Source organism: Camelus bactrianus, chromosome 14, assembly GCF_048773025.1.
Source record: "Camelus bactrianus isolate YW-2024 breed Bactrian camel chromosome 14, ASM4877302v1, whole genome shotgun sequence".
In the NCBI taxonomy this organism is placed as follows: domain Eukaryota; kingdom Metazoa; phylum Chordata; class Mammalia; order Artiodactyla; family Camelidae; genus Camelus; species Camelus bactrianus.
Window position 1 is genome coordinate 9273373 of NC_133552.1, and position 24645 is coordinate 9298017.

At 36.6% G+C, this 24645-nt stretch overlaps 1 protein-coding gene and 1 long non-coding RNA gene across 15 annotated transcripts in view; one reads left to right on the plus strand and one right to left on the minus strand.

Moving 5' to 3' along the window:
- LOC105066215 (uncharacterized) overlaps positions 1–8577 on the minus strand; it is a 442677-nt gene extending 434100 nt beyond the window's left edge. The window contains exons 1-2 of one of the 3 annotated variants that reach the window (XR_012511653.1): positions 8456–8577; positions 8213–8281 (exon numbers count right to left, since the gene is read on the minus strand). This is a non-coding gene — a long non-coding RNA (uncharacterized LOC105066215). The remainder of the gene's footprint in view (positions 1–8212; positions 8282–8455) is intronic. The other 2 variants (XR_835025.3, XR_006723529.2) reach the window with 2 other exon arrangements.
- A 38-nt stretch (positions 8578–8615) lies between these two features.
- The window catches only part of NBEA (neurobeachin), a 536549-nt gene continuing 520519 nt past the window's right edge, over positions 8616–24645 (plus strand). For 5 of the 12 annotated variants that reach the window (XM_074378045.1, XM_074378050.1, XM_074378051.1 and 2 more), the window contains exon 1: positions 8617–9414. In XM_074378045.1, the coding sequence (XP_074234146.1) occupies positions 9121–9414 (294 nt within the window). In that variant the 5' untranslated portion in view covers positions 8617–9120. Of the gene's footprint in view, positions 9415–24645 lie in introns of all 12 variants that reach the window. The other 7 variants (XM_074378049.1, XM_074378053.1, XM_074378055.1 and 4 more) reach the window with 3 other exon arrangements.

A 24645-nucleotide genomic window follows, 5' to 3' on the forward strand; every position in this document is an offset into this window, starting at 1 on the left:
TATCTCTTTAAAGTTCTCTTTTTTCATAGTTTCATTATTTGAGACTCCTTAGTATGCTTTCTGATGAATCTCTAATGAATATTACAGAGTTACTACTTGTTTATGTAATTACATTGGAGGAATACGTTCCTATTAATTTATTAGTGGATACAAAATTTCATTTTTGGTTAATGCCTATTGAGTGGTAGATGATCACAAAGCTCAAAGGATTCATGTTTCAATTATATTGACTATTTCATTTTTATAGTTGCTGTGTTCGAAGTTCCACTGCATCACTGTTTTTACTCTATTCTGTTATATATGATTATATTTCTTTTGGACTTTTCCTTATTCAAACATCAAATAGATTACATTTTACAATTCTATAGTGCTGAGACCATATCTCTCTAGTTCACTTTCAAAATAATTAACAGTACTGATCACATGTGAAAAGTTAGTGTATGCTTTACAGTGATTCAATATAAGACACTTTCAGTTTAGGCATTAGTAGAGGTATTGAGACAAAAGACATTATGAATTCTATAAATATTCCAGGTTAGAACAATTCCAAAGAACTAGTAGCTAGGAAAGGAAAGTAGAGATACATAAATATCCATTGTCAACTCACATTTTAATTTTAATAACTAGAAGCTATATAAGTAACCTTAGCAATTGCTAAGAAGTTTATGGTATATGAATGATGCCATTAATGTTGTGGGTTCCTGCCAGTCAGTGTCAAAATTAAATACATATAACTAAGAAATAATTTTTAAAAGTTAATCCCATGAAGTTCCACTGTCTCTTTAAAAAAGAAAATCAGGGAAAAATCTGTCTTGGCACTTAAAATACTAAACTTTATTTACAACAAAGCAACAACAGAAAGTTTAGTGAAAATGAAAAGTAGAGAAACAGATATTAAAACAACAGGATAAAAGTTGGGTTTAAACCCTTAGGTACATTTTGGTAGACTGTTCACTTTTGTGGGCTGGTAAATTATAAAGGGTTATCTTATTATTATTTGCTATCCTTTGGCTTTTTTATTTTTATAAAATCTCAGAGAAAAATTCCTAGTAATAATATGCCTTCTTTCTCTATGGCTAGTGAAAAAGAAGAAAAGATATACTGCTAATCAGGTTTTTTGTACTTAACAGAGATAAAACAGTTAAATTTGAGATAGAAAGGGAAATTGTTTAAATTCTTGCAAAGTAAACAAATACAGAATATGTATAGCTATTTAAAAAATGAAAGAAGAAAATGCTGTTCTATTTGCTCTTTGAAAAAGGGAAAATCAGGTCAACGAATGAAGAGAAAATAAGTGGGTATTAGTGTGCTCAATTATATAATCTGAAAACTCACAAAATTCTACTAAAAGCCTTTTTGTGATAATGTATACACACAATTTCCATCATCTATTGAGTACGTATTACAGGCATTGTCCTAAATGCTTTTTATCTTTAATCTCTTTAAGTATTCCAAACAATACATATGAGCAGTTATATTTTACAGGTGTAGAAAGAGGTTCAAGGGCAATTTGTCTGCATTTGAACCCAATCCATCTCATTTCAAAACCCTTCTTTTAACCACTATACCTACTTTAAAGGATTATTTGGGATTAGGATGGTAATGATAAAACAAAAAACAGTGAAATATTTGGCAGAAATGTTTTATCATGTAACCATGTGAGTTTTCCATTGTGCTTATGAAAGAAAATACCATGGTGTGAATTATGAGGGCAAATCATGTGGCCATCATCTTAATATGCTTCACTGAATGCAAACAGCCCTGAAACATGCTCTGTTATGTCTTCTTGCCACTGCAAAAGAAATCAGGCTGAGCTTGTTTTAACATAAACAAAGAAACCAGTGATAAAGCTGTGGCCAACACAGGACATTCAATCTACCTCTCACAAATTTAGATCAGCCAAACAGAAATAAAGTTTTATATACACATTCATGTATATTTAACAGAAACCCAAACATTAAATGTCATAAAGCATCATGATTCCTCGAGATATCTTTTAACTTTATGATTATCTGTGCTATTTAAGATTAGTTTTCACATTAACAACAAAGACACTGAATATAATGAATTGCTCAAAATGTATATGATTAAACTCTCAGGTAGGAGCTACAGTCTAGTCTGTTCTACTTTTCCTTTACTTTCTTTTCTGATCTTGACTCTTGTACCTGTTAAGTGAAGACAGGTGTACTATAGCCACAGGAAATCAAAGCATAAGTCTCAGATTGTTTCTACATACTACCTGCTAATTCATCAATAGGTAGTTATTTCAAGCCATTTTTCCACTCGTTAATCCATGGCTTCTGGCACCACTAGAGAAAGGCTCTAACCCAAAGCTTTATGCACAAGGACTAGGCTCAGATTGAATCTAGGCACCGCTTCTTAGTTGGCCTAAAGTTTGGTAAAGATGCCCTCTCTTACTTTGCAAACATTCTTTTAATGAGATAACTATTTTAAAGGACTCTGGACATTACCTCCAGAATTCTTTTCCTCCTTCTACCCTGAGTATGGTTTTTTTTTTATTATAATCATATAGACTTATGACAATACTTTCAGTGGGGACTGGGAGATTAATGGTTAGTTAGACACGTAACAAAATCTTCACCAGAAAAGCCTAATAAGGAGTGATATATTAATGGGACTATGCAATTAAATTTTAGTTAATCTTAATGAACACAATTAAAAACAATCTATTTATTCCAAGTAATTTTTGTCTAGAATTAAAATGATTCCCAGGAAACAAAAAGGCTAATGAAGTTTTCTGAACCTTTACAGGCACAGAGATATAAAACCAGTAGAGATCATCTCTTCATGGGCCGCTTTCACCAAAACATGCAAAAATATGGTAACTTTGTTCTTTTTACTACATGAACCTTCCCAGTCTTATTATCTAGTAAATTTGGTAAAAATGAAATAACGGCCTCAGTGTCAGTCCCAATGTAGCCCATGTGGGACAGTGAGTAAACCTGAGGACTTAGCCAGCCATAACTGGGATCAGATCCCAATTCTGTCACTTCCTATAGTAGGATTTGCACAACTAACCACCTTTCCTCATACTTGTTTCCACCTTTGAGAAATGGGGACAATAATATCATACTTGTAGAACTGAAATCAGGGTTAGAAATAATACATGTAAAACTGCATGGCAGACAGAAGATGAACAGGATTACAACAGGTATCATGGTTAAAAATAATCAACTGCATTTAACATTTCTTTGCTTCCTCTAACACATGTATACCAAACACAACAACAATGACAGTGCATTGGCTGCCATTGTGTGAAACAAAGAGAAAAACTTATGGTCTCTGTTACTATGAAAATAATTATACATGCCTTCCTCCCTGTGTGTCTATCTTCACATTATCTTCCCTTTGTGTGCATGTTTGTGTATTTCTTGTCCTCTTATGAGAACATATTTGATTAAGGGTCCACTTATAATGAGGTTATAATTAGGAGTTTGCATTTCTTTTTAATGATGAAAAGAGTTGTACACACACAAATAAGTTGGGAACCACTGTTACAGGGTTCCTGTCAGGCACAGTATGAGGTAAAACAGGAAAGTAAGCTAAAATATGAAGGGCTTTTGGTACCAAGATAAGGACTCCAGGTTTAATTTGTTAGGCAAAGAGAACTACTAGTGAATTTTTCTGAGCAGATGGCATGCATGTATGTAGAAGCTATTGTGATTAAATTAAAAATCCTGAACCGCACTGATTTGTGCATCAAGGTGGAACTTTTGGAAAATGACCTGCGTATAGAATGGACTGAAGAAGAGTGAGTATGGAGATAAGGAGACTAGATATGAAGTGAGCAGGATCTCACTGGGATGAAAAATGCCACACATATTGCCAAGGAAGATGGGCAGAGGTGGGGCTAATCTGATGGTGAGTATATATGTATTTGAATGTAGATTTATGTGGATGTTTGAGGGTGTATGTGTACAGTAAGACATTTATATGACGTCTAGTTCCTTTGAAATTCAAGAGCCCTTATTATTTCTGTACCAGTCATTTGATATTTTTAATGTGCTGACTTGCTGATTAACTTTCCACATGTAAACACAATATTTCTCTAAATGGAAAATCTGAAAACATTCATTTCGACTGGTCTTGCACACAGTAGGCACTCAGATATGTGTTGGTTGGTAAGCATCAACATTTTAGCCATCTAAAAACTGGCTTAAATTCACTAACAAATATTGAATTTCTATTTTGTGTCTGTGTTTTCTGCTTAGGAGAAAAAGTAGCAGAGTGAAAAAGGTAGAACTAACAATAGTTGGAAGACACTGAACTTAAGTTTGGTGAAGAAATTGTAAATAGGCACCAAGCTAGTTTAAATGGTTTCAAGTTCCCAAGGCAGGACAAATTATACCCATTGATCCCGAAAGAATCTGAAAACTAGATCACTGAACAACTCTCAGTGGTCTTTAGGACTCATAGAGAAGTAGATGTGCCAGAGGAGTAAAGCACCAAAGGGAGAAGGAGAAGACAAATTCTTGATAACCCAGAGCAAGTAGCTTAATATTACCTCTAGGTGAGATTATAGAATGGTTCATTCATTAGAAAGGAAGCAGTAAGCCCTATTATCAAATCAAACACATTTTCTTAGTTATTAGAAAAACTGATAATTCGTATCTATTTATTTTTACTTTAAGTTTGTTCGGATACAGAGACAAGAGTGTATCCAGACTTTAACTAGTCAGTTGTCAAGGTCCCTTATATCTTTTTGGCTGAGTTAGAAAAATATGGGCTAGTTGTTAGCACAGGATGGTAGCTATTTAATATTTGAAGTTTAATAGTTATACCAAACAGGTACTTACAAGCAACTTAAATCAGTGGTTTAAACTTTTTGACTATGATTTGCAAGGAGAAATACATTTTTCATATTACCTGGGAAGCATACATGTGCATATATATATGTGTGTATAATTAAAATAACGGATGTACTTTGACGTTTTCCATTCTATGGTTTTCTATTATATTTCATTAAAAACTGCTGTTTGCAACTTAACAAATTTATTTCTTAACTCACTAATGGGTCGGGACCCATAGTTTGAAAATGTGAATTGATTTCAATCACAAGGTTTCTAGGAACTACACACTGTTTTTAACCTGTTTAATAAAATATTTGGGTGATGTTATAAAAAGATTGTTCTCAAATCTGAAGATAAAAAGATAATAAGAAGATAAATGTTAGCTTGATATAATCAGGATTAAGAAACTTCTAGCAAATTAATTTTAAATAGAAAATTTAAATAAAATAAAAATGAAATTGAATCTAAGATAGGTACAATTCTGCATTTCATATCTCCAAATTACTTGTAAAGCTCGGTATTGAATACGTGCTGCTGCCTGGCAGCGGCCTGTCTAGAAACAAAACAAAACAATAACAGCAAAACAGAACCTTGGTGTTTCAGCTGACAATAATTTTAATAAGAGAGGGGAATGGAACCAAAATTGTTTGAGAATCTACCATGTGCCAAACATACACATGATGCATATAAGAATCACTGGTGTCATGTTGCTGAAAAAACAGAACTAAACCAAACCAAACCAATTTGGAGATACATTAACAGGAATTTCGCTTCTAAAGATTGAGGTGTTTCCCTCTCTTCCTTTCTTCCTTCCTCCCTTCCTTCTTTTTGATTTTAAACGGAGGCTGGGGATAGGGATTGAACCCAGGACCTCTTGCATGCTAAGCACACACTCTACCACTGAGCTATACCCTCCCCCTCCCTCTCTGTTTCATATTGTATAAACCTGGCTAGGATTTGGAGTACCCTGTTCAGATAAACTTTAGAGGAAAGCAAGAAACCTGCTCTTCAAAGAACCAGTGAAAGGAATGAGGGCATTTAGCCTGGACAACTGCTGCTTTCATTCATTCATTCATTCATTGTTTAACATCTTTATTAAATGTAAATTATAAGCCAGGAGTGTTAGGTGCTGAAAAAACAAAAAATAATTAAAATGTTGTCTTTTCCCTCTGCCAACGAAGGGAAATACTATTTATCGACACTTGCTACTACAGTATGTACCTTAAATGTATTAGCTACTTTCATCGTTTAATCCTATGAATCTCTACTTTGGGTTGGGTAAAATAAGGCTTTGAGGAGAAGTCATTTGCCCAAGATCACAGAGATGAGTGGGAAGAAGAACTGGAATCCAAACCCAGGCTGCACTGAGTCTGGAGGACGTGTTCTCAGCCACTACACGACATTGTCTCTTGAAACTCAAATTCATGGGCTTCTTATCTTTGAAAGATTTTTGTTTGGAAGTATGGGTATGCATCTATTAATGCAAAAAGCTATAGAAAATTGATATTCACCACATAAAATATATTTTTTAACCTGGAGATTTAAAAACAAATATTATAGGTAGCCTCTCTTATTATATAGCTATCTTTTATTTCAAAATACTGTTAATGCAAATGCTAAGTTATTTGTATCTTTGCAAGAAAAGAGGCTTTGTAGGCTAAAAGGAAACAGGTCTGCTTGAATTTTCTAAACTTTACGCTTTTGGGGACAGTATTGAAAACATGTAACTGTGAAATTATAAAGACTTCTATGTGGTTATTATTGTTCTTACATGTGTTTACAGGTTATTCAACACAGACTGTTCATGTATACCATGGGTACAAGGACACATTTACTATATGCTGGTTGCTGAGATGAAATTATTTCATTGAATTCTCACAGTGGGATAGATATTCTCATTCCTGCTAGTGAATGAGGAGACTGAATTCAGTACCTTGAGTACACTACACAGGTAGTAAGTTGTGTGATTCAAAAGCCTGTGCACTTTCCACAGTACCACACTGCCTTCCAGGAGCTGACAGTGAACTGGAGAACACTTTTCAAAGTCTAAAAAGAGCAAAAGATAGAACCTGCTGCCATATATATGCTCAATGGGGTGGAAAGAAGCTAGTGTGATGACCTTTCAGCCTGGATTTACACATTTAAGATAAATATATCATTTAAAATTAGCAAATGGAAATAATGCTTGCAAAAGTAGACACTACTCACTTGGGATAGGTAAAACGCTGTATGTGGATATATGTCACAGGATTTTTCAGTGACAGCATATCTAAATCACACTGTTAAGATTTAAGAAGTTTTGTAAATTTCCCATACACTTTCAATCTTTCTAACATTTATAATTCACTTGCTACCTAATGTAAATAGACATACCAATTACCACTTCTTTCAGAAATTTTGCTTAACTGTTTTAATAATTCAATCACTTCAGTGCAGGTTTAAACAAACACACACAACCATGAACTAATTCTAAGCACTGGTCTTGAGGAATTTTGTTATGCATGCCCTATGGTACTTTAGAATTTTAACGTGTTTCAATATCCTGACAGTTAACTTGACTTGCCAATCCAATTAAACAAGAGTAATAACAAACCAGATAATGACAGATTTGTATATTGACTGTTTTCATTTGAGATGACAATTAAAATGATTTGAATATACCTCAAGATACCTAATAGCTCTGGTGTCTTACAATGGATCTTTATTGAAAAGGGCATATCTCATGAAATATTAAAGAAAATTACATCCTTCATTTCGAGGAAGAAAACAGCAGTCATGTCTATTTGGTTTTAATTCAACACTAGCAGCAGATTGCTGTGTACATTTTAAAGTTTTTAAACTAAAAGTAATTTTTTCGTTCTATATATGTGAAGATACAGAAATCTACTTTTATCACAGATCAAGGCTGGTAGAGAATTAATTATATTTTAAGATAATTTCAAAATCCTCTGAACTGTACATATCTAAGAAGAAGGGAGGGGTCATTAATTGGCATCATACCTGAGGATCGTTAGGGATTTTTAAAATGTGGGATTTGTCGCTCTCACCAAACTACTACCCCACAGTGTCACACAGCACAGGCGTTTTAGGCTGGGAGGTGACTTATAGAACTGTTTGTTGTTCAGAGCTGCATCCAGAGCGGATCACTGTTTGACAAGTTCTATTTTAGGTCGCGCCTGTGTGTGCAGGTGACAGCTTCTTTCATGGCTGTAGAAAAAGACCCATTACTCCATCTGTATCCCTCCCCACGACAATGCAGGATCATTCCCCACGGTGCGTTTGTTTCTGCTTTGCCAGCCACTTTCTCACTGGGAAATTCTGGAGAGGGGGAGGGGGCAGGCGGGCAGGACTGTAAAGAAGGGCCAAGAGGGGCAGAAAGAGGTCGTCTGCCACTCCCCTACCTTACAAGGCACGTGGCACTGGCAGTAGCAGCTACTGGATGCAACGACGAAGATGATGAAAACCTCCTCCTAGCAAGAGGATATTAAGGGAATGAGTTGGTAGCGAAGGCAAGACACACACTCTGTGTCCTTCCCCTCAGGGAGAATTCACCCTCAAGGGAAAAACTACGAGGAAGCCACCGCCCGCCCCACCTCAGCCAGCTTGCCCCAGTGTCTGGCAGCGGTCCCCATGCACCTGCTCACCTGTCTATCCGTTCAGGGTGGTTGGGGGAGGGACGAGGGGTGTCGGGGTGGGTGTGTGGAAGGAGAAGGAGGGCAGGGCGAAAGAGGGGGTGTACCAAGCGCTCCGCCCCCCAGAGGCTCTGCGCAGGCGCAGTGGCCGCTACCGCAGGCAGGGGGCGGCAACATGGCGGAGTGAGCGGCGGCGTCGGGGCTTCACAACAACAGTGGCGCCCGTAGCAGTGGCGGCAGCAGCGTCAGTAGCGGCGGCCACAGCCTGAGCTCCAGCACCCTCCAGCGCCGCGGCCAACGGCTGGCGCCTCAGGGCTTTTCGGAGCGGCGGCAGCATCTCCGCGGGGGGCGGGCCGGGCCGGACGGACCGGGAGGGGGTGAGAGAGGAGGCAGCGGCGGCGGCAGCGGCACAGCTGCTGGGCGGGCATTGCCGCTCGCCGGGCAGCGGTTAGCGGCTCCGCCAACGCCAGGAATAAGACTAATAACCCACCGCCTCCGCCGGGGAGGGCGCCGGAGCGGGCCGGGCTGAGGCGCAGGCGGGGAGCGGGCCCGGCGCCGCGGCGCTGGTGGATGCTGGGGCTCCGAGGCGACGGCCGGGGGGCGGGGGCCGAAGCAGGTATAACGGTACCGGCGGAGGCAGCGCCGCTGCTCTTCCCTTCTCCTCAGGAGGGGGGCAAATGGCGAGCGAGAAGCCGGGCCCGGGCCCGGGGCTGGAGCCTCAGCCCGTGGGGCTCGTCGCCGTCGGGGCCGGAGGCGGAGGCGGCGGGGGCAGCGGCGGTGGCGGCAGCGGGGGCAGCGGGATGGGAGAGCTAAGGGGGGCGTCCGGCTCCGGCTCGGTGGTGCTGCCCGCGGGGATGATCAACCCTTCGGTGCCGATCCGCAACATCCGGATGAAATTCGCAGTGTTGATTGGACTCATACAGGTCGGAGAGGTCAGCAACAGGGACATCGTGGAGACGGTGCTCAACCTGGTAAGGGAAAAGGCGTGCTCGCCATCCGCCTCCCAGCCCCCATGGCCTCCCTCCCCAGGCGCTGGCTCCCCACCCCTCCACCCCCCGGTCACACGCGCAGCGCGTCCCTGCGAGCACAGATCGTCCGGCGGGTACTGCCCAGCGGGTGACCTGCCTGCGCGCTGCCGAAGCCACGCCACCTCCCCGCTCTCCTCTGGTCCTCTCCTGCCACCTGAGCGCGGTGCCCAACTTAACACAGCAATTATCACTTCTCATGACTATGAGGAGTCAGGCATCCCTTGTCGTGCAGGTTTTGGGTCGACTCGAGAGTTTAGTTAGGGGGAGCGGAAGGCCTCCTTTTCTCTGGGGTTCTTTCTCCCACACTCTTAATTGTCCGTGGTGTCGCTCTCCGAGGATGAAGCCTTTCCCCTGGAGCCTAAATTCCCCCGTGCTGCTGAAATGCGAGAAGCGCATTAGCTCTAACTTGAGCAGCTGGGTGTGATGTTTTCCAGTGAGGAGGAAAATGATGCAGTTTTGTATCTGCCTTTAAATATATTACGAGGCTGTGTCAGTGTTGTGGTTGTTATCCACCCCACCCCCCCACGCCCGCCCGCAATCTCTTTTGAGGTACCCTTCCTTTCTTTGTAATATTGCCCTGAATACGCTGACCTCTTAGTCTTTTTTGTTTGTTTCTGTGCACAGAAGATGTTAAAATGGGAGGGCACCAAATCATACAGGTTGGTTTCTGTGGTTGCCTTCAGAGAGCATGGCATGTGGATAAAGACTAGAGGAAAGGTGTTAGATTCAGCCCTAGGTTTTGATTTCTTTCGTGATAAGAAAGAGTTACTGCAGAACTGTGTATGACTTAATGTTTTGCGTTATCTATCTACGGAGAGGCTAAGAAACGTTCAAGATGTCAGGGGAAGACACGGGGAAGAAATAAGGAGAAGAGAATCATAAATTTCGGATAATATGACTAGTTCATTTAAGACTAGTTCATTTTTTAATGCTTTGTAGATGCAGTTTTTGCTGCAGAAAAGCTTTTTAAACAGTTTCTTCTGCAATATCTAGTCTTTGACCCACTGTAACGTTGGGTTTTGGAAGGTAAGGCTTAAATCAGGAGCAATCAGTTGACTATTGTATTTGGTGTGGAGTCACAGGAATATAAAAATGTGTTTGCAAGGAGATTTTATAACACCCATGCAGTCAGATTTTTTGCCTAAGCAGTTATTTTTGTTTGATCTATTGGAAACCTGAAAGAAAGCTGCAGCTGCAGCAGTGGTGCCCCGAGATATGGATTAAATAATGTCTATGGTTTATGTACCTCTTTAATTCACGGAAAAGTTAAAGCTGTTGTTTTTTGTTTCTTGGGGGGGGTGGTTTTTTGGCTAGGATATCACGTGAAAAGATAGGAGCATATCTGTCTTTGTTATATTTATTACTGTTTAAATACAAAACACCTCTTTCTAATTCTATGTACCCTTCAAACAAATCACCACAGAAAGTGTAAGTTTGGGGGAGTATCACTGCCTTTGTATAACAAAATTCTTTTCAGAACACTAATAGAAATGTTGTTTTGACGTTTTAATTTTAACCAGCTACAAATAGGTCAGTACTTGCCTTTTTTTTTTCCTTTTTAGAAGAAAAGAGATGAAATCTCAAAATATGTTAGTAGGTCAGCAGGTGCTGTATCCGTAGATTTAAAAGAAAACATTTTAAGTGTTTTACAATTTTCCAGATTTCTAATACCGTTTTTACTTTAGATGATGTGCTATACGATTATTTTAATAAGTATTTTTATGCTTACTTAATACATCTTAACGTGATAAGAGGCAGTAGAGGCTCTCACAAGCTGGAAACTGATTTGAATGTGTAACCAGTTTGGACTCTGCAGCAGAAGCAATGTATGCTGGATCAGTTCTTAACAGATGGAGTTCTATAGATACACAGTAGGTTAAGAAAGGAAATGAAATATTTCTTTTGAGGTAAAAAAGAAATTTAACTCTCTTCAGTGCAGTGAAAATCTGTCATGAAGTCTCAGTATGCAAATGCTGTTTTGAAGGTTAACTTTACTGCTAAGTTTAATTAGAGTAATTAGAAATAAAGTAATACTGATATGGTATATCCCCAGATCCACTTAAGACTTTGTAACTGCATTGATTTTTGGAATTAAAAAAGTTAGGTTTAAAATTTCTTTGTAGGTAGTAAAGCACGCAGTTGATCTTTACATGGAAACTTGGGGGAAAGAGTAAATGACAAAAGGAGCTGTTTACTATTAAATTGTTAATTATATTGATTGTGGAACACACATTAGTCATTTGCAGTGTAATATTTCTTGAATTTTGGGTTTAGTGCTTTATCTTTCCAGTATGCTCAAGATGAAAATGTCCTGTGAAAATTTAAGCTGATTCTGAAAATATCTGGAAATCACTGGCATTTAAAAAATAATTATCAAAACTTGATCCTATTTACTTGATGAGTAAGTCAGTAAAATCCATTTAGGGCACTCAGTGACTTGCTAAATGTTGGAAACTTCTACTATTATCTCTAAAATGAGGTTTTTTTTTTTTCAGGTTTCAATCTTAATTTTCTATGACAGAAAAGAAAGGAGAGAAACTAATGAAACTTGAAAACAAAACAGTTTCTATCTTAGCAAAACCCTATCTCAGTCACCTTTGTCAAAATATTTTCCATTCTTTTTTTCCTGTACATTTTTTTTCTTTATATAATATGAGAATACTAATACTTGGTTTTAGTTTTCTCACATGCCTTGCCCAAAGAATTAAAAGTTCTGCAGAGTAAAGCATAAGTATACATTAAAATATAGAACTTCTTTAACACAGCCATATTTGTAATTTTTGTGCCTTTTTTTTCTTTTTTGCCAAAAGTAGAGATTGATTTCACTATTAGTTGGATTGTGGGAGTTTGCTGAAGAATCACCGATGGAATGAGAAATAAAATGGGTAATTTCTGTACAGATGAATGTATTTGTTCAATGATATTATAGTTGATTTAAAAACATTCAAATATGAGATGGATAGGATCAGGAAGATGAGTAAGTTAGTTTGTACATAGGTTATAATGAGAGTGTATCATCACGAATTTTGCATTGTAGCTTTACCAATGAACAGAAGCTGATCATCAACAAACTCTGGCTTTAGGAGGAATTATTTAATATGGCAGCATAAGAACATTTCACTATAGAACAGGAATTTTGTTGGTTGTTTCAGTTATAAAACAGGCATGCTACTTAATCCAATGCTTCCTGTAAACACACTTAACGTATATTTATGTAAGGTTTTTCCTTCCTTGAATTAAATTCTGTTTATATATCATGTGTTCTTTGTTTGTAACATGAAATTTCTTATTTGTCACAGGTTTTAATATAAACAAATTTTTAGAAAAGATAAAGGATTAATATTTACTTAACCAAAGAATTCACATTAGGGTTTTTTTTTTAATAGCTGTCTTAGTATAATTCTATAGCATTTAATTTTAAGTTTTTCTTTTCACAAATTACTGTGCAATATATTAGTATATCTTTAGTTGTAGAAAATATTTCCTCTGATAATTTTAATTTTTTACAATCTAAATGGCATCCTGTATATCGTATTAAAAGCATAACAAAATACTTGGAGGGGATTTTGTGGGCTAAGTTCCTCTCTTGACATACAGATCATGGTGGTATTACTGTTAAAAGGAAATTTTAAACTTATTCTTTTGTACTTAAATGTGATAGTAAGTTTTCTTCCTTAGAGTTTTTTCATTTGCAGCTTGATAGAATAATTTATATTTTAAAGATTTTTATAATTTTATAAACAAAAGATGTATTCTACTTTTGAACTAAATTTATTTAAAAAATATGTATTTGCATTTTAGAATCATGGAAGTACTTACTATTAATAAAACCACATTTATTTATATTAAAAGAGAATTTTCTACGTTTTAGTTTAGGTTGATATGTAAATCTTTTCATATTGACTTGAATTATGTGTTATTCTCATTGTCAGGTATTGAAAATTAAATTAGGAATGCATATATAAATACTGGAGGTTTCAATATCTTACTGAGTCCAGGGTTTTCCTCCAAAGTATTAATTTAGGCATATAATGATGTTAAACAACAAATATTCTATAGCCAGTCTGTAATCAAGTTATATTAATTTTAAATAAGTGTTTTGTATATTGCTAGTCAGTGTTTGGCAGATACTGTGTGGTTAATGAAATGCATCTCGAGGTTCCCTCTTTCGCTATACATTATTATTAACATTATTTTTAACAAAAAATATATATACTACATTGAATAGAAATAAACAAATTTTTTTTTTTTTGTTAGCATTTGTTGTATTACCAGGAATAGTGGACTTTTCTTGTTTTTGTCTGTCTTGCAAGCATTTCCCCTTTTTGGTAAGAGTACCTCAGTTTTCGTCTAATGAACCACTCGTCCTCCATTCTTAATTCAGCTGGTTTAGGTGGTTTCAGGTGGGCTGGTGTATAGCGGAGACAAATCCAGAATCACCATGATTGGTTCAGGGATGAACATTTAACGTGAGGAGAGCCACAGGGTCAGTCATAGGACTTGGGCTGGAACTCTTCCTGTTGGGGATGCTGAACTGGTAGACTCACCCTATAGCTGTGTGGGTGCCTGTATGAGAATTTGGCCAAGTGTGAAGCCGAGAGAGAGAAATATATTCTTGATTCTGCTGAGCATCTGGAGTTCTCTGTGTCTGAGGCAATTATCTTCTAATCGTTAAATTCTCCATTTTAAAGGTTATTATTATTATTATTATTATTGTTATTAGCTTCAAGGCAGTTTAAATTGGGTTTTTGTCACTTGTAAATGGAAAGAATCCTTGCTGTCATAGACGTTAGTAACTGAAAGTGGGACATTGTAGGAACAGACGTTGAATGTTGTAATGGAGTGCCAGGCAGTGAGGACTTCGCTTTCCCCTAGCAGTTTCTTTTTAGGAATTACAGAACAGCTGTTTCAGTTGTCACCTGTGTCATCTTTGCCCATGGAGCAACTGAGGCTGGAACTTAAGGGGTGCTCTAGTATCTTACACACTTCTTGGGGCCTTTGATAATGTCTTACAAGAAAGGAATTTGCTTTGTCCAAGTTGGCATACTTGAAAGCAGAGAGGAAAGAAAATACTGTCTTTTCAAGTAAGAGAGGCTCTTTTCTGCCTGTAGCTACCATCCAAGATGCAGAGAATTAGAAAATCAAGAACCTGGAAGGTTGGAAGGCCAATTTTTTTCCACACCATGCTAAAAATGGTAAAAGGAAAGATATAAGTTTAAATTAGAATCAGATAAAAGTTCTCTTTTATAAACTTTTCTCGAACACCTCATGCATTATACTCCCAGCTTCCTAGCTAAGGAACTTATTACTAAAGAGCTTTAAAAGAGGATGCAACCAAGGAACGAATGGTTGAGTAGCTGAGCCTCCTCATCTAGCTTATTGTCCCACATTGCTTCAGGGCAAGTCATTATGCAGACGCTTAGAGGGTGAGGACTGTGAGGGCCTATTGCTATGAGACTGAATACTGCTGTGAAACTGAAAAGGTGGATTGGTTAACCGTATCTTGACAAGATCTCTGGTTTTGGCTGCTGGTTCAACCAGTTGACTGAAGTAAATTGACCCAAAGTGTACTGAGCTTTTAGAGAAACTCTCCAGGTAACCTCAAGCCTGGTAAATGAAGACCTGTGTTCTTTTTCCTCTAAGGCAGTTCTCAGCTTCAGTAAGAGAAAGTGGGCTGCTAAACCAGTGTAGCTGCTAGAAGGAAAATTTGAGGCTGTGGAGAATAATAGACAAGTAAGGCCTCCTGAGATGGTGGTAATAAGTGCATCCAAATTGGCTGATCAAGAAACTGTGTTGCCACAACAGGGAACTCTTATTACTGTGACCAGTAGTATATGGTCTATACTTTGAATTAGTGACCATGGTTTGTTTACTGCTGGTTTGCAAATTCCCCTCTCCCCTACCATGTACAGAGAGCAAGGGGTGACAGAAGAAAAGAGGCAGACCACTCCAGATTGGTAGGTGGCAGGTTTAATAAGCAAGGGAACTTACCTGTGAGGCTTGTCTTGGGTGGCTGCAAGATGAGTGAATCTTGCACACCTGCCTGCCAGAGTTTTAAAAGTTTGTAAAGAGGCCTTAACTGAGTTCAGTCATGTATACTGTCCAGGTTTCAACAGCACCTTACTCTTTCAAGGCTATGTCCTTGGAACCGCTCCCGCTTGGAACACTAGGTAGAGTGTACATTTTAAGGAAAGGGGAGGGAGTGAGGAGTCTCTGGTTGCCCCGGTCCAGCTCGTGAGTCAGCTGATGGTCATGCCCTCTTGATTATCTCCTCCACATTTACTTTCTCCACTCTTCTAAGTGGAGATTATTATTATTTGTTTTTCTTTTACCATTGTATATTGATTATAGGGGAGATAGTTAAGTTATTACATAGATATATATTGTCAGACCATGAGGTACCACCATATGCATGTTTAGACCTGACCAAGAATAATATTCATAGCACAAAGATTTCTGATTTGTAGCTGAATCCAGTAACTTGACATTATCTTTGTTTTGCTCTGTGCCTCCCCTGCCCACTGTGAGGCGATGAGTGCATTTTCTGTTGTAGTTAAGACAGTAACATTGTTAAATATGGATATTTAAGAAGATATATATATATATATATATATAATTATATATATATATGTATAAATAAAAAGAAGTGAGTGTGTAAGGTGGATGGGCAGCCAAGGGCAGGTATGTTAGAGATTTCTGTTAGCTATGTTAACATCCATTTTTTTCTGTTGCTAATAGTTCTAAATTTTTTGATACTCCACTGGGGAGTCATCCCTTCTTGATTCTTGGCTTACATGTTTTAAGGTTTCCCTCTCTGCTTTCCTGGACCAGAAACAGAAACTACCTGGCCCATCATAAACAGATATTGGTTAAAAATATACCTGCTTATCTGAGACAGCTTGCTAACTTCTTCCATTCTGCTGGAGAAAGAAAAAATGCTCATCACTGGAGTTGCTAAGATGTTAGAATGTAACACTAGATTTGACTGGCACTCTGCCACCTTGAAGGCAGAGTATGCTTGTGAATGGAAAACTATGACAGAGGCATCGACAACCAAGAGATTAGTGACGGCATCTCTTGAGCCTTTGAAGTCAGTTATATTGCCAGGCTTTGCAGTGCATTAAGCTAATACATTTCTTGTTTTGCTGAAACTAGTTTGAGTCAGGCTTCTATCTGTTGTACCTCAGTGATTCCTGCCTAATCAGAATTAAATTTTTTTAAAACTTAGGTATTAAATGTCATAGGACAGATCATAAGAAACATTAACTTGCCAAAGGACTTGATGCATTTCAAGAAAGAAGAAATAGATATGACTAATTATTACAAAAATTCATCTTCACTAAATTAGGACATAAGATAATAGTGAGATACCATGAAAAAGAAATGATTAAAAAGAAAATTACCAGTATTTCCTCAGCATGCTAAAGTAATCTTAAATAATGTTGTTGGGCATGTAAAATGTTAACAGCTGTTCTGAATGACATTGCAGCAATATACATCAAGAAATTTAAAGAGGCTTTTGTCGTTAATCCTTAGTTCTTTAGGCTAAGGAAAAATTATCTGTGGATAAGTATAAGGGTTGAATGTAGTTTAATGATATAAAAAATGGGCAGTAACCTAAATGTTTAACAATAGGAAAAAGTTAAATTATTTTACATCTATGTTATGGAATATTATACAGCCATTAAAACTTTGTGTGCTTCAGTTTCCTTATGTGTAGAAGGGGTTACCTCATAAGGTTGTACAGGTTAAATGAATTAACATATGTAAAGTGCTTGGTACAAAGCTAACTTTGTTTAGTACTTACTATTGTTATCTTTATCTTTATCTTGAACCTGATGATCACCTGATCGTAGAAAAAAGATAATGATCTAACTACAACCAAGTTGTTGGTATTTTAGCTTAGAGTACCTGCGCTGGTGAAGCTGTTAGAGTAGGGATTCTTCTCCTGATGAAACATCGGGGTCTGTTCTCCTGAGTCCTGCTTAGTCTGTGACAGTGCCTGGGATGGTTTCTCCTGGTGGAAAACTGGGGAGGGCATGAGGTGACACAAGTTCCTTTGCCTGGAACCCATTCCATCTCTGCCTTCCTTCACATGGCAGAGTTTCACATGTAGATGTACCAGGACATGAAGGGTGATCCTGGGTAAATGATCCTTCCCCTGGAAGTATTAGCTTAAGTATTTAGAAGATTACTTGAGTAACCAAACCTAAGGGGCAAATTAGAAGACTGAAAACTATTTTGTGATCAGTTGTTTTAGAAAATAATATTATCGTATATTTTAATAACTCTTAATTGTTATACAGTATACTTGTGAAATTGTGCTGCCTTAACTAATCCTCAGAATCCTCTGTTTTCAGATGCCATTCCTTCTTTACAGATGTGGAAACTGAGAGTGCAGGAAATGTGAAGTAGTTAGACAAGTTTAGCCAGTTATTAAGTAGCAGAGCTGGGACTCAGGCCTTCAGATGCAAAGGCTAGAGTCTTTTCCATTATTAAACAAAATGTAGCTACCTGGAAATTATCCCAAAGGCTAGCATTATTTGAAGAGATGATACCAGAAGGGGAGGGACCAGCCAGCCTCAGTGAGTTGATTTTGTGCCAGAGAATGCTGCCCATAGAGAATTCAGGACATACTGTGCACAGGAAATAAAAATGAATGTAGAACAATTTGATGGATTTGTACACAAAATGATTTAACCACCTATGTCGTGAAATTAATTTTTGAGTTTTGGGGAATTGGTTATACAGTCTTAGTAAATGATAACTAGCTTTGAGTTGTGTAACTTCTCACTAGGCAAAAGGTGGATATTTTAGATATTATTCTGAGCAAGAAAATAATAGTGTGCATTAATATATTTATTTTATATAGAAAGAATAGATTTGTTTTATTTTAGTGTTAGTCAAATGAACCACCACATATACCATGTTTGCTTGGATGAAACAAATGAGTTATAGAAGGAATTTAGTATACTAGCTTCTAGGTGATATAATTTCCAATAATTGTGATTCCCTTTCCAGTTCACTAAAGTAGAGCAAATATTGATTATTATGAAATTTTATGGAAGTGTCATGTCTAGATATATTTCTCTTTAGCAACTACTTTCATTTTCTGAATGAAATAACTTGCAGCTGATTTAAAGATGGTATGTAAGTATTTCCAGTGTTATTTAAAATTTTTTCACATGTGGGGAGGGAGTTGGCATTTATAGAATTGGGTTTGATTTCATAGCTTATGTTTTTAATATCCTCTACCAACCCTTTTGAAATAAATGTGGGTTTACTTTAATATAATAAGTAAACTGTGACTGAAATTAAAGGGCTTGTCCACGGTTGTCAGGCAGTTTAGTTGCAGAAATTAGACTCAAAGCTAGATTCCGTTTCTAGGTTTGTTGCTCTTTAATCATGATGATGACAATGATAGCAGCTTACACTTACTGAATCTTTACATGCTAAACACTACGTTAAGCATATAATATGCTTTATCTTATTTTATCATCTTTACCTGGAATGTAAAATCTTCAATGAAATTAAAATAGTCATTGTCTTTCTAAGTTAAACTAAGTCTGGTATTTTAAGAGGAGAAGTGCTTTCAGCTCTAATTATATAAACAATATTTTATTATAAAATGTCATAGAGTTATTTTACTTGATTTGTACTAATTTTCTATAACTTGATTACCCTTTAAAAGTCCTTGAATATAAATGAAGTATTAAATTATTTTTAAAGCTTATGAGATATGAGTCATCAGTGGAAGAATGTTTCTTTTATTATACTGTCTTTACTGTTACTTGCTAAATAATTATTGCATTTCTCAAAGTCATCATGTTCTTTCATTTTTTAAAAGACCTCCTGCTCATGTTTCAAAGGATTAGCTCTTGTCCCCCACTTAAGTGATGCCTTTGCTGATCTCCTCCTAAAAGCTCTTCTTCCTATCCTGTGCTCTCCCATAACACTTTGTACATATCTCAAATTTAGCAATTGCCCATTCTATTTTAATTGTCTACTTGTCAGAGTCTCTGATCCCTTGAGATCAGAAGGTTGTCTTTTTCACCTTGATAATACTGAGTACTTAACATAGAATCTAGAATTTTGTGCTGCTTAGTGAACTTTTTTTTTTAATAAGCATTTTTTTTTTTTCACATTTGATATAGTTTGCTTATTTTTGTTACTTCTGGCTTGGGTACAAATCTTGTCTTCCCAGGCTGTTCTGTCTGGCTCTTTTAATTTCTGTGTTTGCTTTAACATTTTAGTTTTTATCTTATTTTTGGGAGAGGGGGAAGGATAGAGATATTTAGGTGAAAATATATATATACTATATGTTTAAAAGAAAGTTTTCTGGCTATTTGAAATGGTTAAAGAGTCATAAGGTCTTCAGATCTGGTGAATAGCCTGACTCTGTCACTTGACTCTATAACCGGTTGGGTTAAGATCCTACAGTCTTTCACAGACTTCGATTTATCACCTAGATTCCCAAGTCCAGTGCTTTTTTCATTTTATCTTGGTGCCTGTAGTTCTACTTTACCTCAACCCATTTGGGGTTATAACTTTCATGAAGAAGCATACTTTTTTTTTTTTTTTAACTCAGGTACTCTCAGAACACTTAAAGTGATGATTAAATAAATTACTTAGTAATCCTAACCTAGTGTTTTATTGCCAGAGTCAAGATACTCACTGGGAATATTTAAAGGAATTACATAGTCCCTACCTTCAATAACTGGAAGTTCAATATCAGAAAAAGAAAAGACAGACAAATTACAGTGGTAAAGTAATATTACAAAGATTTAAACAAAATGCTACGGAAATATTAATGGTTCCACTACCTTTGCCTGGAGGAGTCTGGGAAGGTATCGTTGGTTAGGTGATTTTGGATTAGATCTTGAAGGGCAAATAACTTTCCCAGGATAAAAAGGACAGGCATGGAAAAGCTTTCTACACAGAGGAGATAGCTTGTCCAAGGACACAGATCATGAGGAAGTCTTTCCATTGTTATGTCCCCTACAGTGTCAACTATAAACTACAGTTAAATCAGCTTTATTTCTTCTTGTGGAAAATTTCCCCCACCTCCATTTTTAATTCTGTAAGTGTTCATTGACTTAATTTTTTTTAATCCTTTCAGGCTTGCTCAGGGTAAAATTTATTAGGGTCCAATTCAGTGAATTATTTCAGGAGCTCTATTTGTGTAGGCATTTGTGGTTCATGAATAAGAGAAGAGGTGGAGGAAGAGATGAAAGGAAAAGAACTGAGGGTGTTGAAAATTATTTTTAATTTTGTCAGTCTTATAAAATCAGAATTCTTAGAAGTGTAACATTTTATTAGAGTTAATGGTTATCTGAAATCTAGAAGAAAATTCATGGATCTGATACAGTTCTGTATTACTATCACCAATGTCAACTGAAATAAAACCACACAATGTGAGAGTTGTGGGTTAAGTGTTATTTGGGGCAAAATGAGGACCATGGCCCAGGAGTCAGCATCCCAGAAAGCTCTGAGAAACTGTTCCAAGAAGCAGTGGGAAAACTCAGTATTATATATGATTTCAGTGAAGAGGGGTAAATGCAGTCAGGTGCACATTGAGGCAGAGGCTGCTGCTAGTCACGAGGAGCAGATGTCCCCGTTAATGATTTTAGTGCCTTTCTAGATATGAGGAGATGCAAGAATTGGGGTCATAAAATCTCCTGAAAATATCTATGTGAAGGCCTGATCAGCCAGTTTTCCCAGAGCACAGAGTGCCTTATTCCTGATCTCCATCCTGCACTCCTTTCAGGCTGTGTTGGAGGTCAGTGGCTGCAGCGACTCTTGATTTAATCCAAGCAGAGTTAGATGACAAGTATCAACATGATCCAATACTTGTAGAGGCAGATGGCAAGTGTCAGTTTTCAGTTAGCACCATGAATAAGCTTTCTTCCCTTAACTGGTCTAGTATTAGTACTGTTTTGTTAAACTCCTTCCTCTGTAAGGATATCCTGTTTCCTCCCACCCCCTAAAGGACATTTCCTTTCTGCAAATCAAATTATAATTTTTCACTTATCAACATTCCAAAACTGAAAGAAGGTTCCAGAAAAAAAAAGTCAGGTGGTAGATCAAATAATATAATAATGCAGCAAGTATTTATAAAGTAGTTTACTTACTTTTCATGATTTTTAAGAGTTGAGATTTAATGATTCATCTTCACCAAAGTGTGACTTTTTACATTGTAAGTTTCTTTGGTGTATCTGTTCCTATGGATAAAATATGCTAAGGCTTGAATTGTGTGTGTGTGTGTGTGTGTTTTCTGGGTGTTAATATGTTCACATTGCTATTATTGTTGAAGTCATCCACCTGGCAGGTAGCAGGCCCTAATTGGGTGGGATTGTAGATGCAGTCTTTTAACCATTGACTATACTAAGTTTAGATTCCGAAGGAAATGTAACCCATTTTTTTGGTTTCATTAGTACCACACAGGGACTGACTACACTAATTGGTCACAGTTCAAAAAAGTTGCCTGAATGGTCATGGAGTTGTTTTGAGCCATTAACATTTTTTCATCCTGGGCCTTGGAATCAAAAGCACTCATTTTTTAGATGACTGACTGTCTTATTTTTGGGATGGATGGATGGAATAGCTGTGAAGCATTTTCCTCTGTGAAAATACTCATTTAGGTACTTTTGTAGGAGGTATGTTGAGCAAATAGATTTTAGTCAGATTTGCTGCTTTCTTTCATTAATTATACTGGGCTTTTTTTATTCTAGAAATAGTGTTTAACCTGATTAGTGATTTGCACTCTGAAAGGTAAACTAATGTATTTTAGTTACTGCATGACAAATTGTCATTCAGAATGACAGCTGCACCCAATTACATTGAAAAATTATGCTGCCAAACTCTGAGATAAATTGAAGATGACCTGCTTAGAAAATATGGGATATAGACATTTACAAAAGAGATTTCACTTCAGTGAAAGAGTGCTTGGGGTTTTGGATCAATATGATAATGCATTCTGTATCTCCTTAGAGCCCTAATTTAATATCTTTGTATGTAAAAGGAATAAAGGCATATTAATAGTGAGGTAGTTTATGAGAATAAAGTTTAATAATTAGATGTTTCACATTTGTGGCACATGTTACTAGTTGCTAAAGAGAGGCTCTATTAATGTAGTTTATTCCTGAGGAAAAACTAGAGAACTTCTAACATTTTGCTTTATGATAGTTGGATATTAATGTTTACAATACACTGTTACTGAATTATATCATTTTACAGCTGACTTAATTATCACTTTCTAATTGATTTAATTATTCAAGATAGATTACTGTATTTAATTTGCTGGTTTTCTAGTTCTTTCGTTCATGGCTATTTCTCCTCCCCCTGCCCCACCACTATTTAAACACTGTTCTGTTGGGTCTGAATACATATACTCATCTTCAGTCTAATGTCATTCCTGATCATATATCCATTTTATTCCATAGATTTTTTTTGAATACTTACACCATGTATAATGCTAAGCACTGAGGATACAATGATCAAGACACAGTCCCTGCCCAGAAATTTATAGTATTGTAGGGAGTGAAAAATATAGGCAATGAAATGTGTAAATTTTATGATGGAAATAAATTAGGGAATAGTGGGCAACACTGAATGGAGAAATGTACCAAGGGAGTCAAGGGAAGGCTTCATAAAGTGGTGTGATGTTTGAGTTAAGTTTTGAAAGATGGCTAGCTCTGTCTAGAGCTGTGCAGTCATATGGTACTACTAGCCACATGTGGCTGGTGAGCACTTGAAATGTTCCATAGGCATAAAATTTACATGTGATTTTAAAGACTGGGTATAAAAAGTGTAAAATATCTCATTAATAATTTAAAAATATTTGTTACATGCTGAAATGCTGTTTTAAATATATTGGGCTAAATAAGAATTAATTTCATCTATTTTCTTTTACATACATATTTTTAAATAATATTTATTCTGCTCTGCCCTTTTTAATTTTTACTTTAATGTGGCTAATTAAAATTTAAAATTATGTAATATGGCTTGTGTTATATTTTATTGGACAGCACTGGTTTAGAGGAGACATCTCAAAAGTAGATGAACCACTGGAAGTATGGAAAGAAACTAATAGATATCCTAGCGTGCTCTCTTTTTAAAATATGCATGCTTATATATATGCATATATATGTGTGTATATATGCCTATGTCTATACCATACACACATATATATACATAATCTTTGTATTGTTTGAGCCACTCATTGTGGGTTTTCCTGTTAGGTGTCAGTAAACCTCATCCAAACTAATGCATTGACTTAATAGCAACAATTTAAAAACCACATATCACTGGGGAAAAACTTGTTCTCCCTGCCCTGGTAAAAGTTTCCTAAATAATTCATGGAAATCAATATGGCAACAAATTATTTTATTGGCATTTATTGTCAGCAGATACTTCGTTAGGCAAATTGTAAACATTGCTACACAGTTGAAGAAACAAAATAAAATGTAATTATTTTGTAGGAGTTGGATGCAGTGCTGTTATTTCTAACATAAAATTTGCTAGACTGTTTCTTAATGAAATAAACAATGATTTTTGTAGGTTAACTATTAAAAATATTTATGTGAAAATACACTTTCTGGAAATCCATGTATGCCCTGTTTACCAAAACTGGAAATTAAGAAGTAACCTTACCTTTATCTGGAAAGCAGAATACATACACTTTGTGAAGATTTACTTGATTTATCGGAATAAGAGTCCCCTATTGTATTTAGGTTGCTAATTTTAGAATTGTCAGGAGTACCATATTTTAAATAAGACTCTGGATTGAATACTAGCATACTAGAATTCTGGAATGTTAGTGCTTATCTTGATAAGATTTCAAAGATTATCTGTTTTTTGAATTTGGAAACTTAGGCACAGAGAAGTTCTTGACAATATTTTCCATCATGCGAACCCCTTACTTTATTTTGAATTTTTTTTTCATTTTCCTTCTACTTTTTCCTTCTTCCTCATATTTTTATTTTCATATGCCTTCGTCTGTGCATCTAAAGGCATTACATATTTACTTTATCCAGTTTTGACTCTTTTTTTCAGCTAATTACAGTTTTATATCTGCTGTAGTGTTTGTAGAAAATCAAGATCTTCACTCTCCTTTAATAACAGTAAAAATAATCATATCTGATGGAGGTGAGAGGAAGGTTAATTTAAACATAC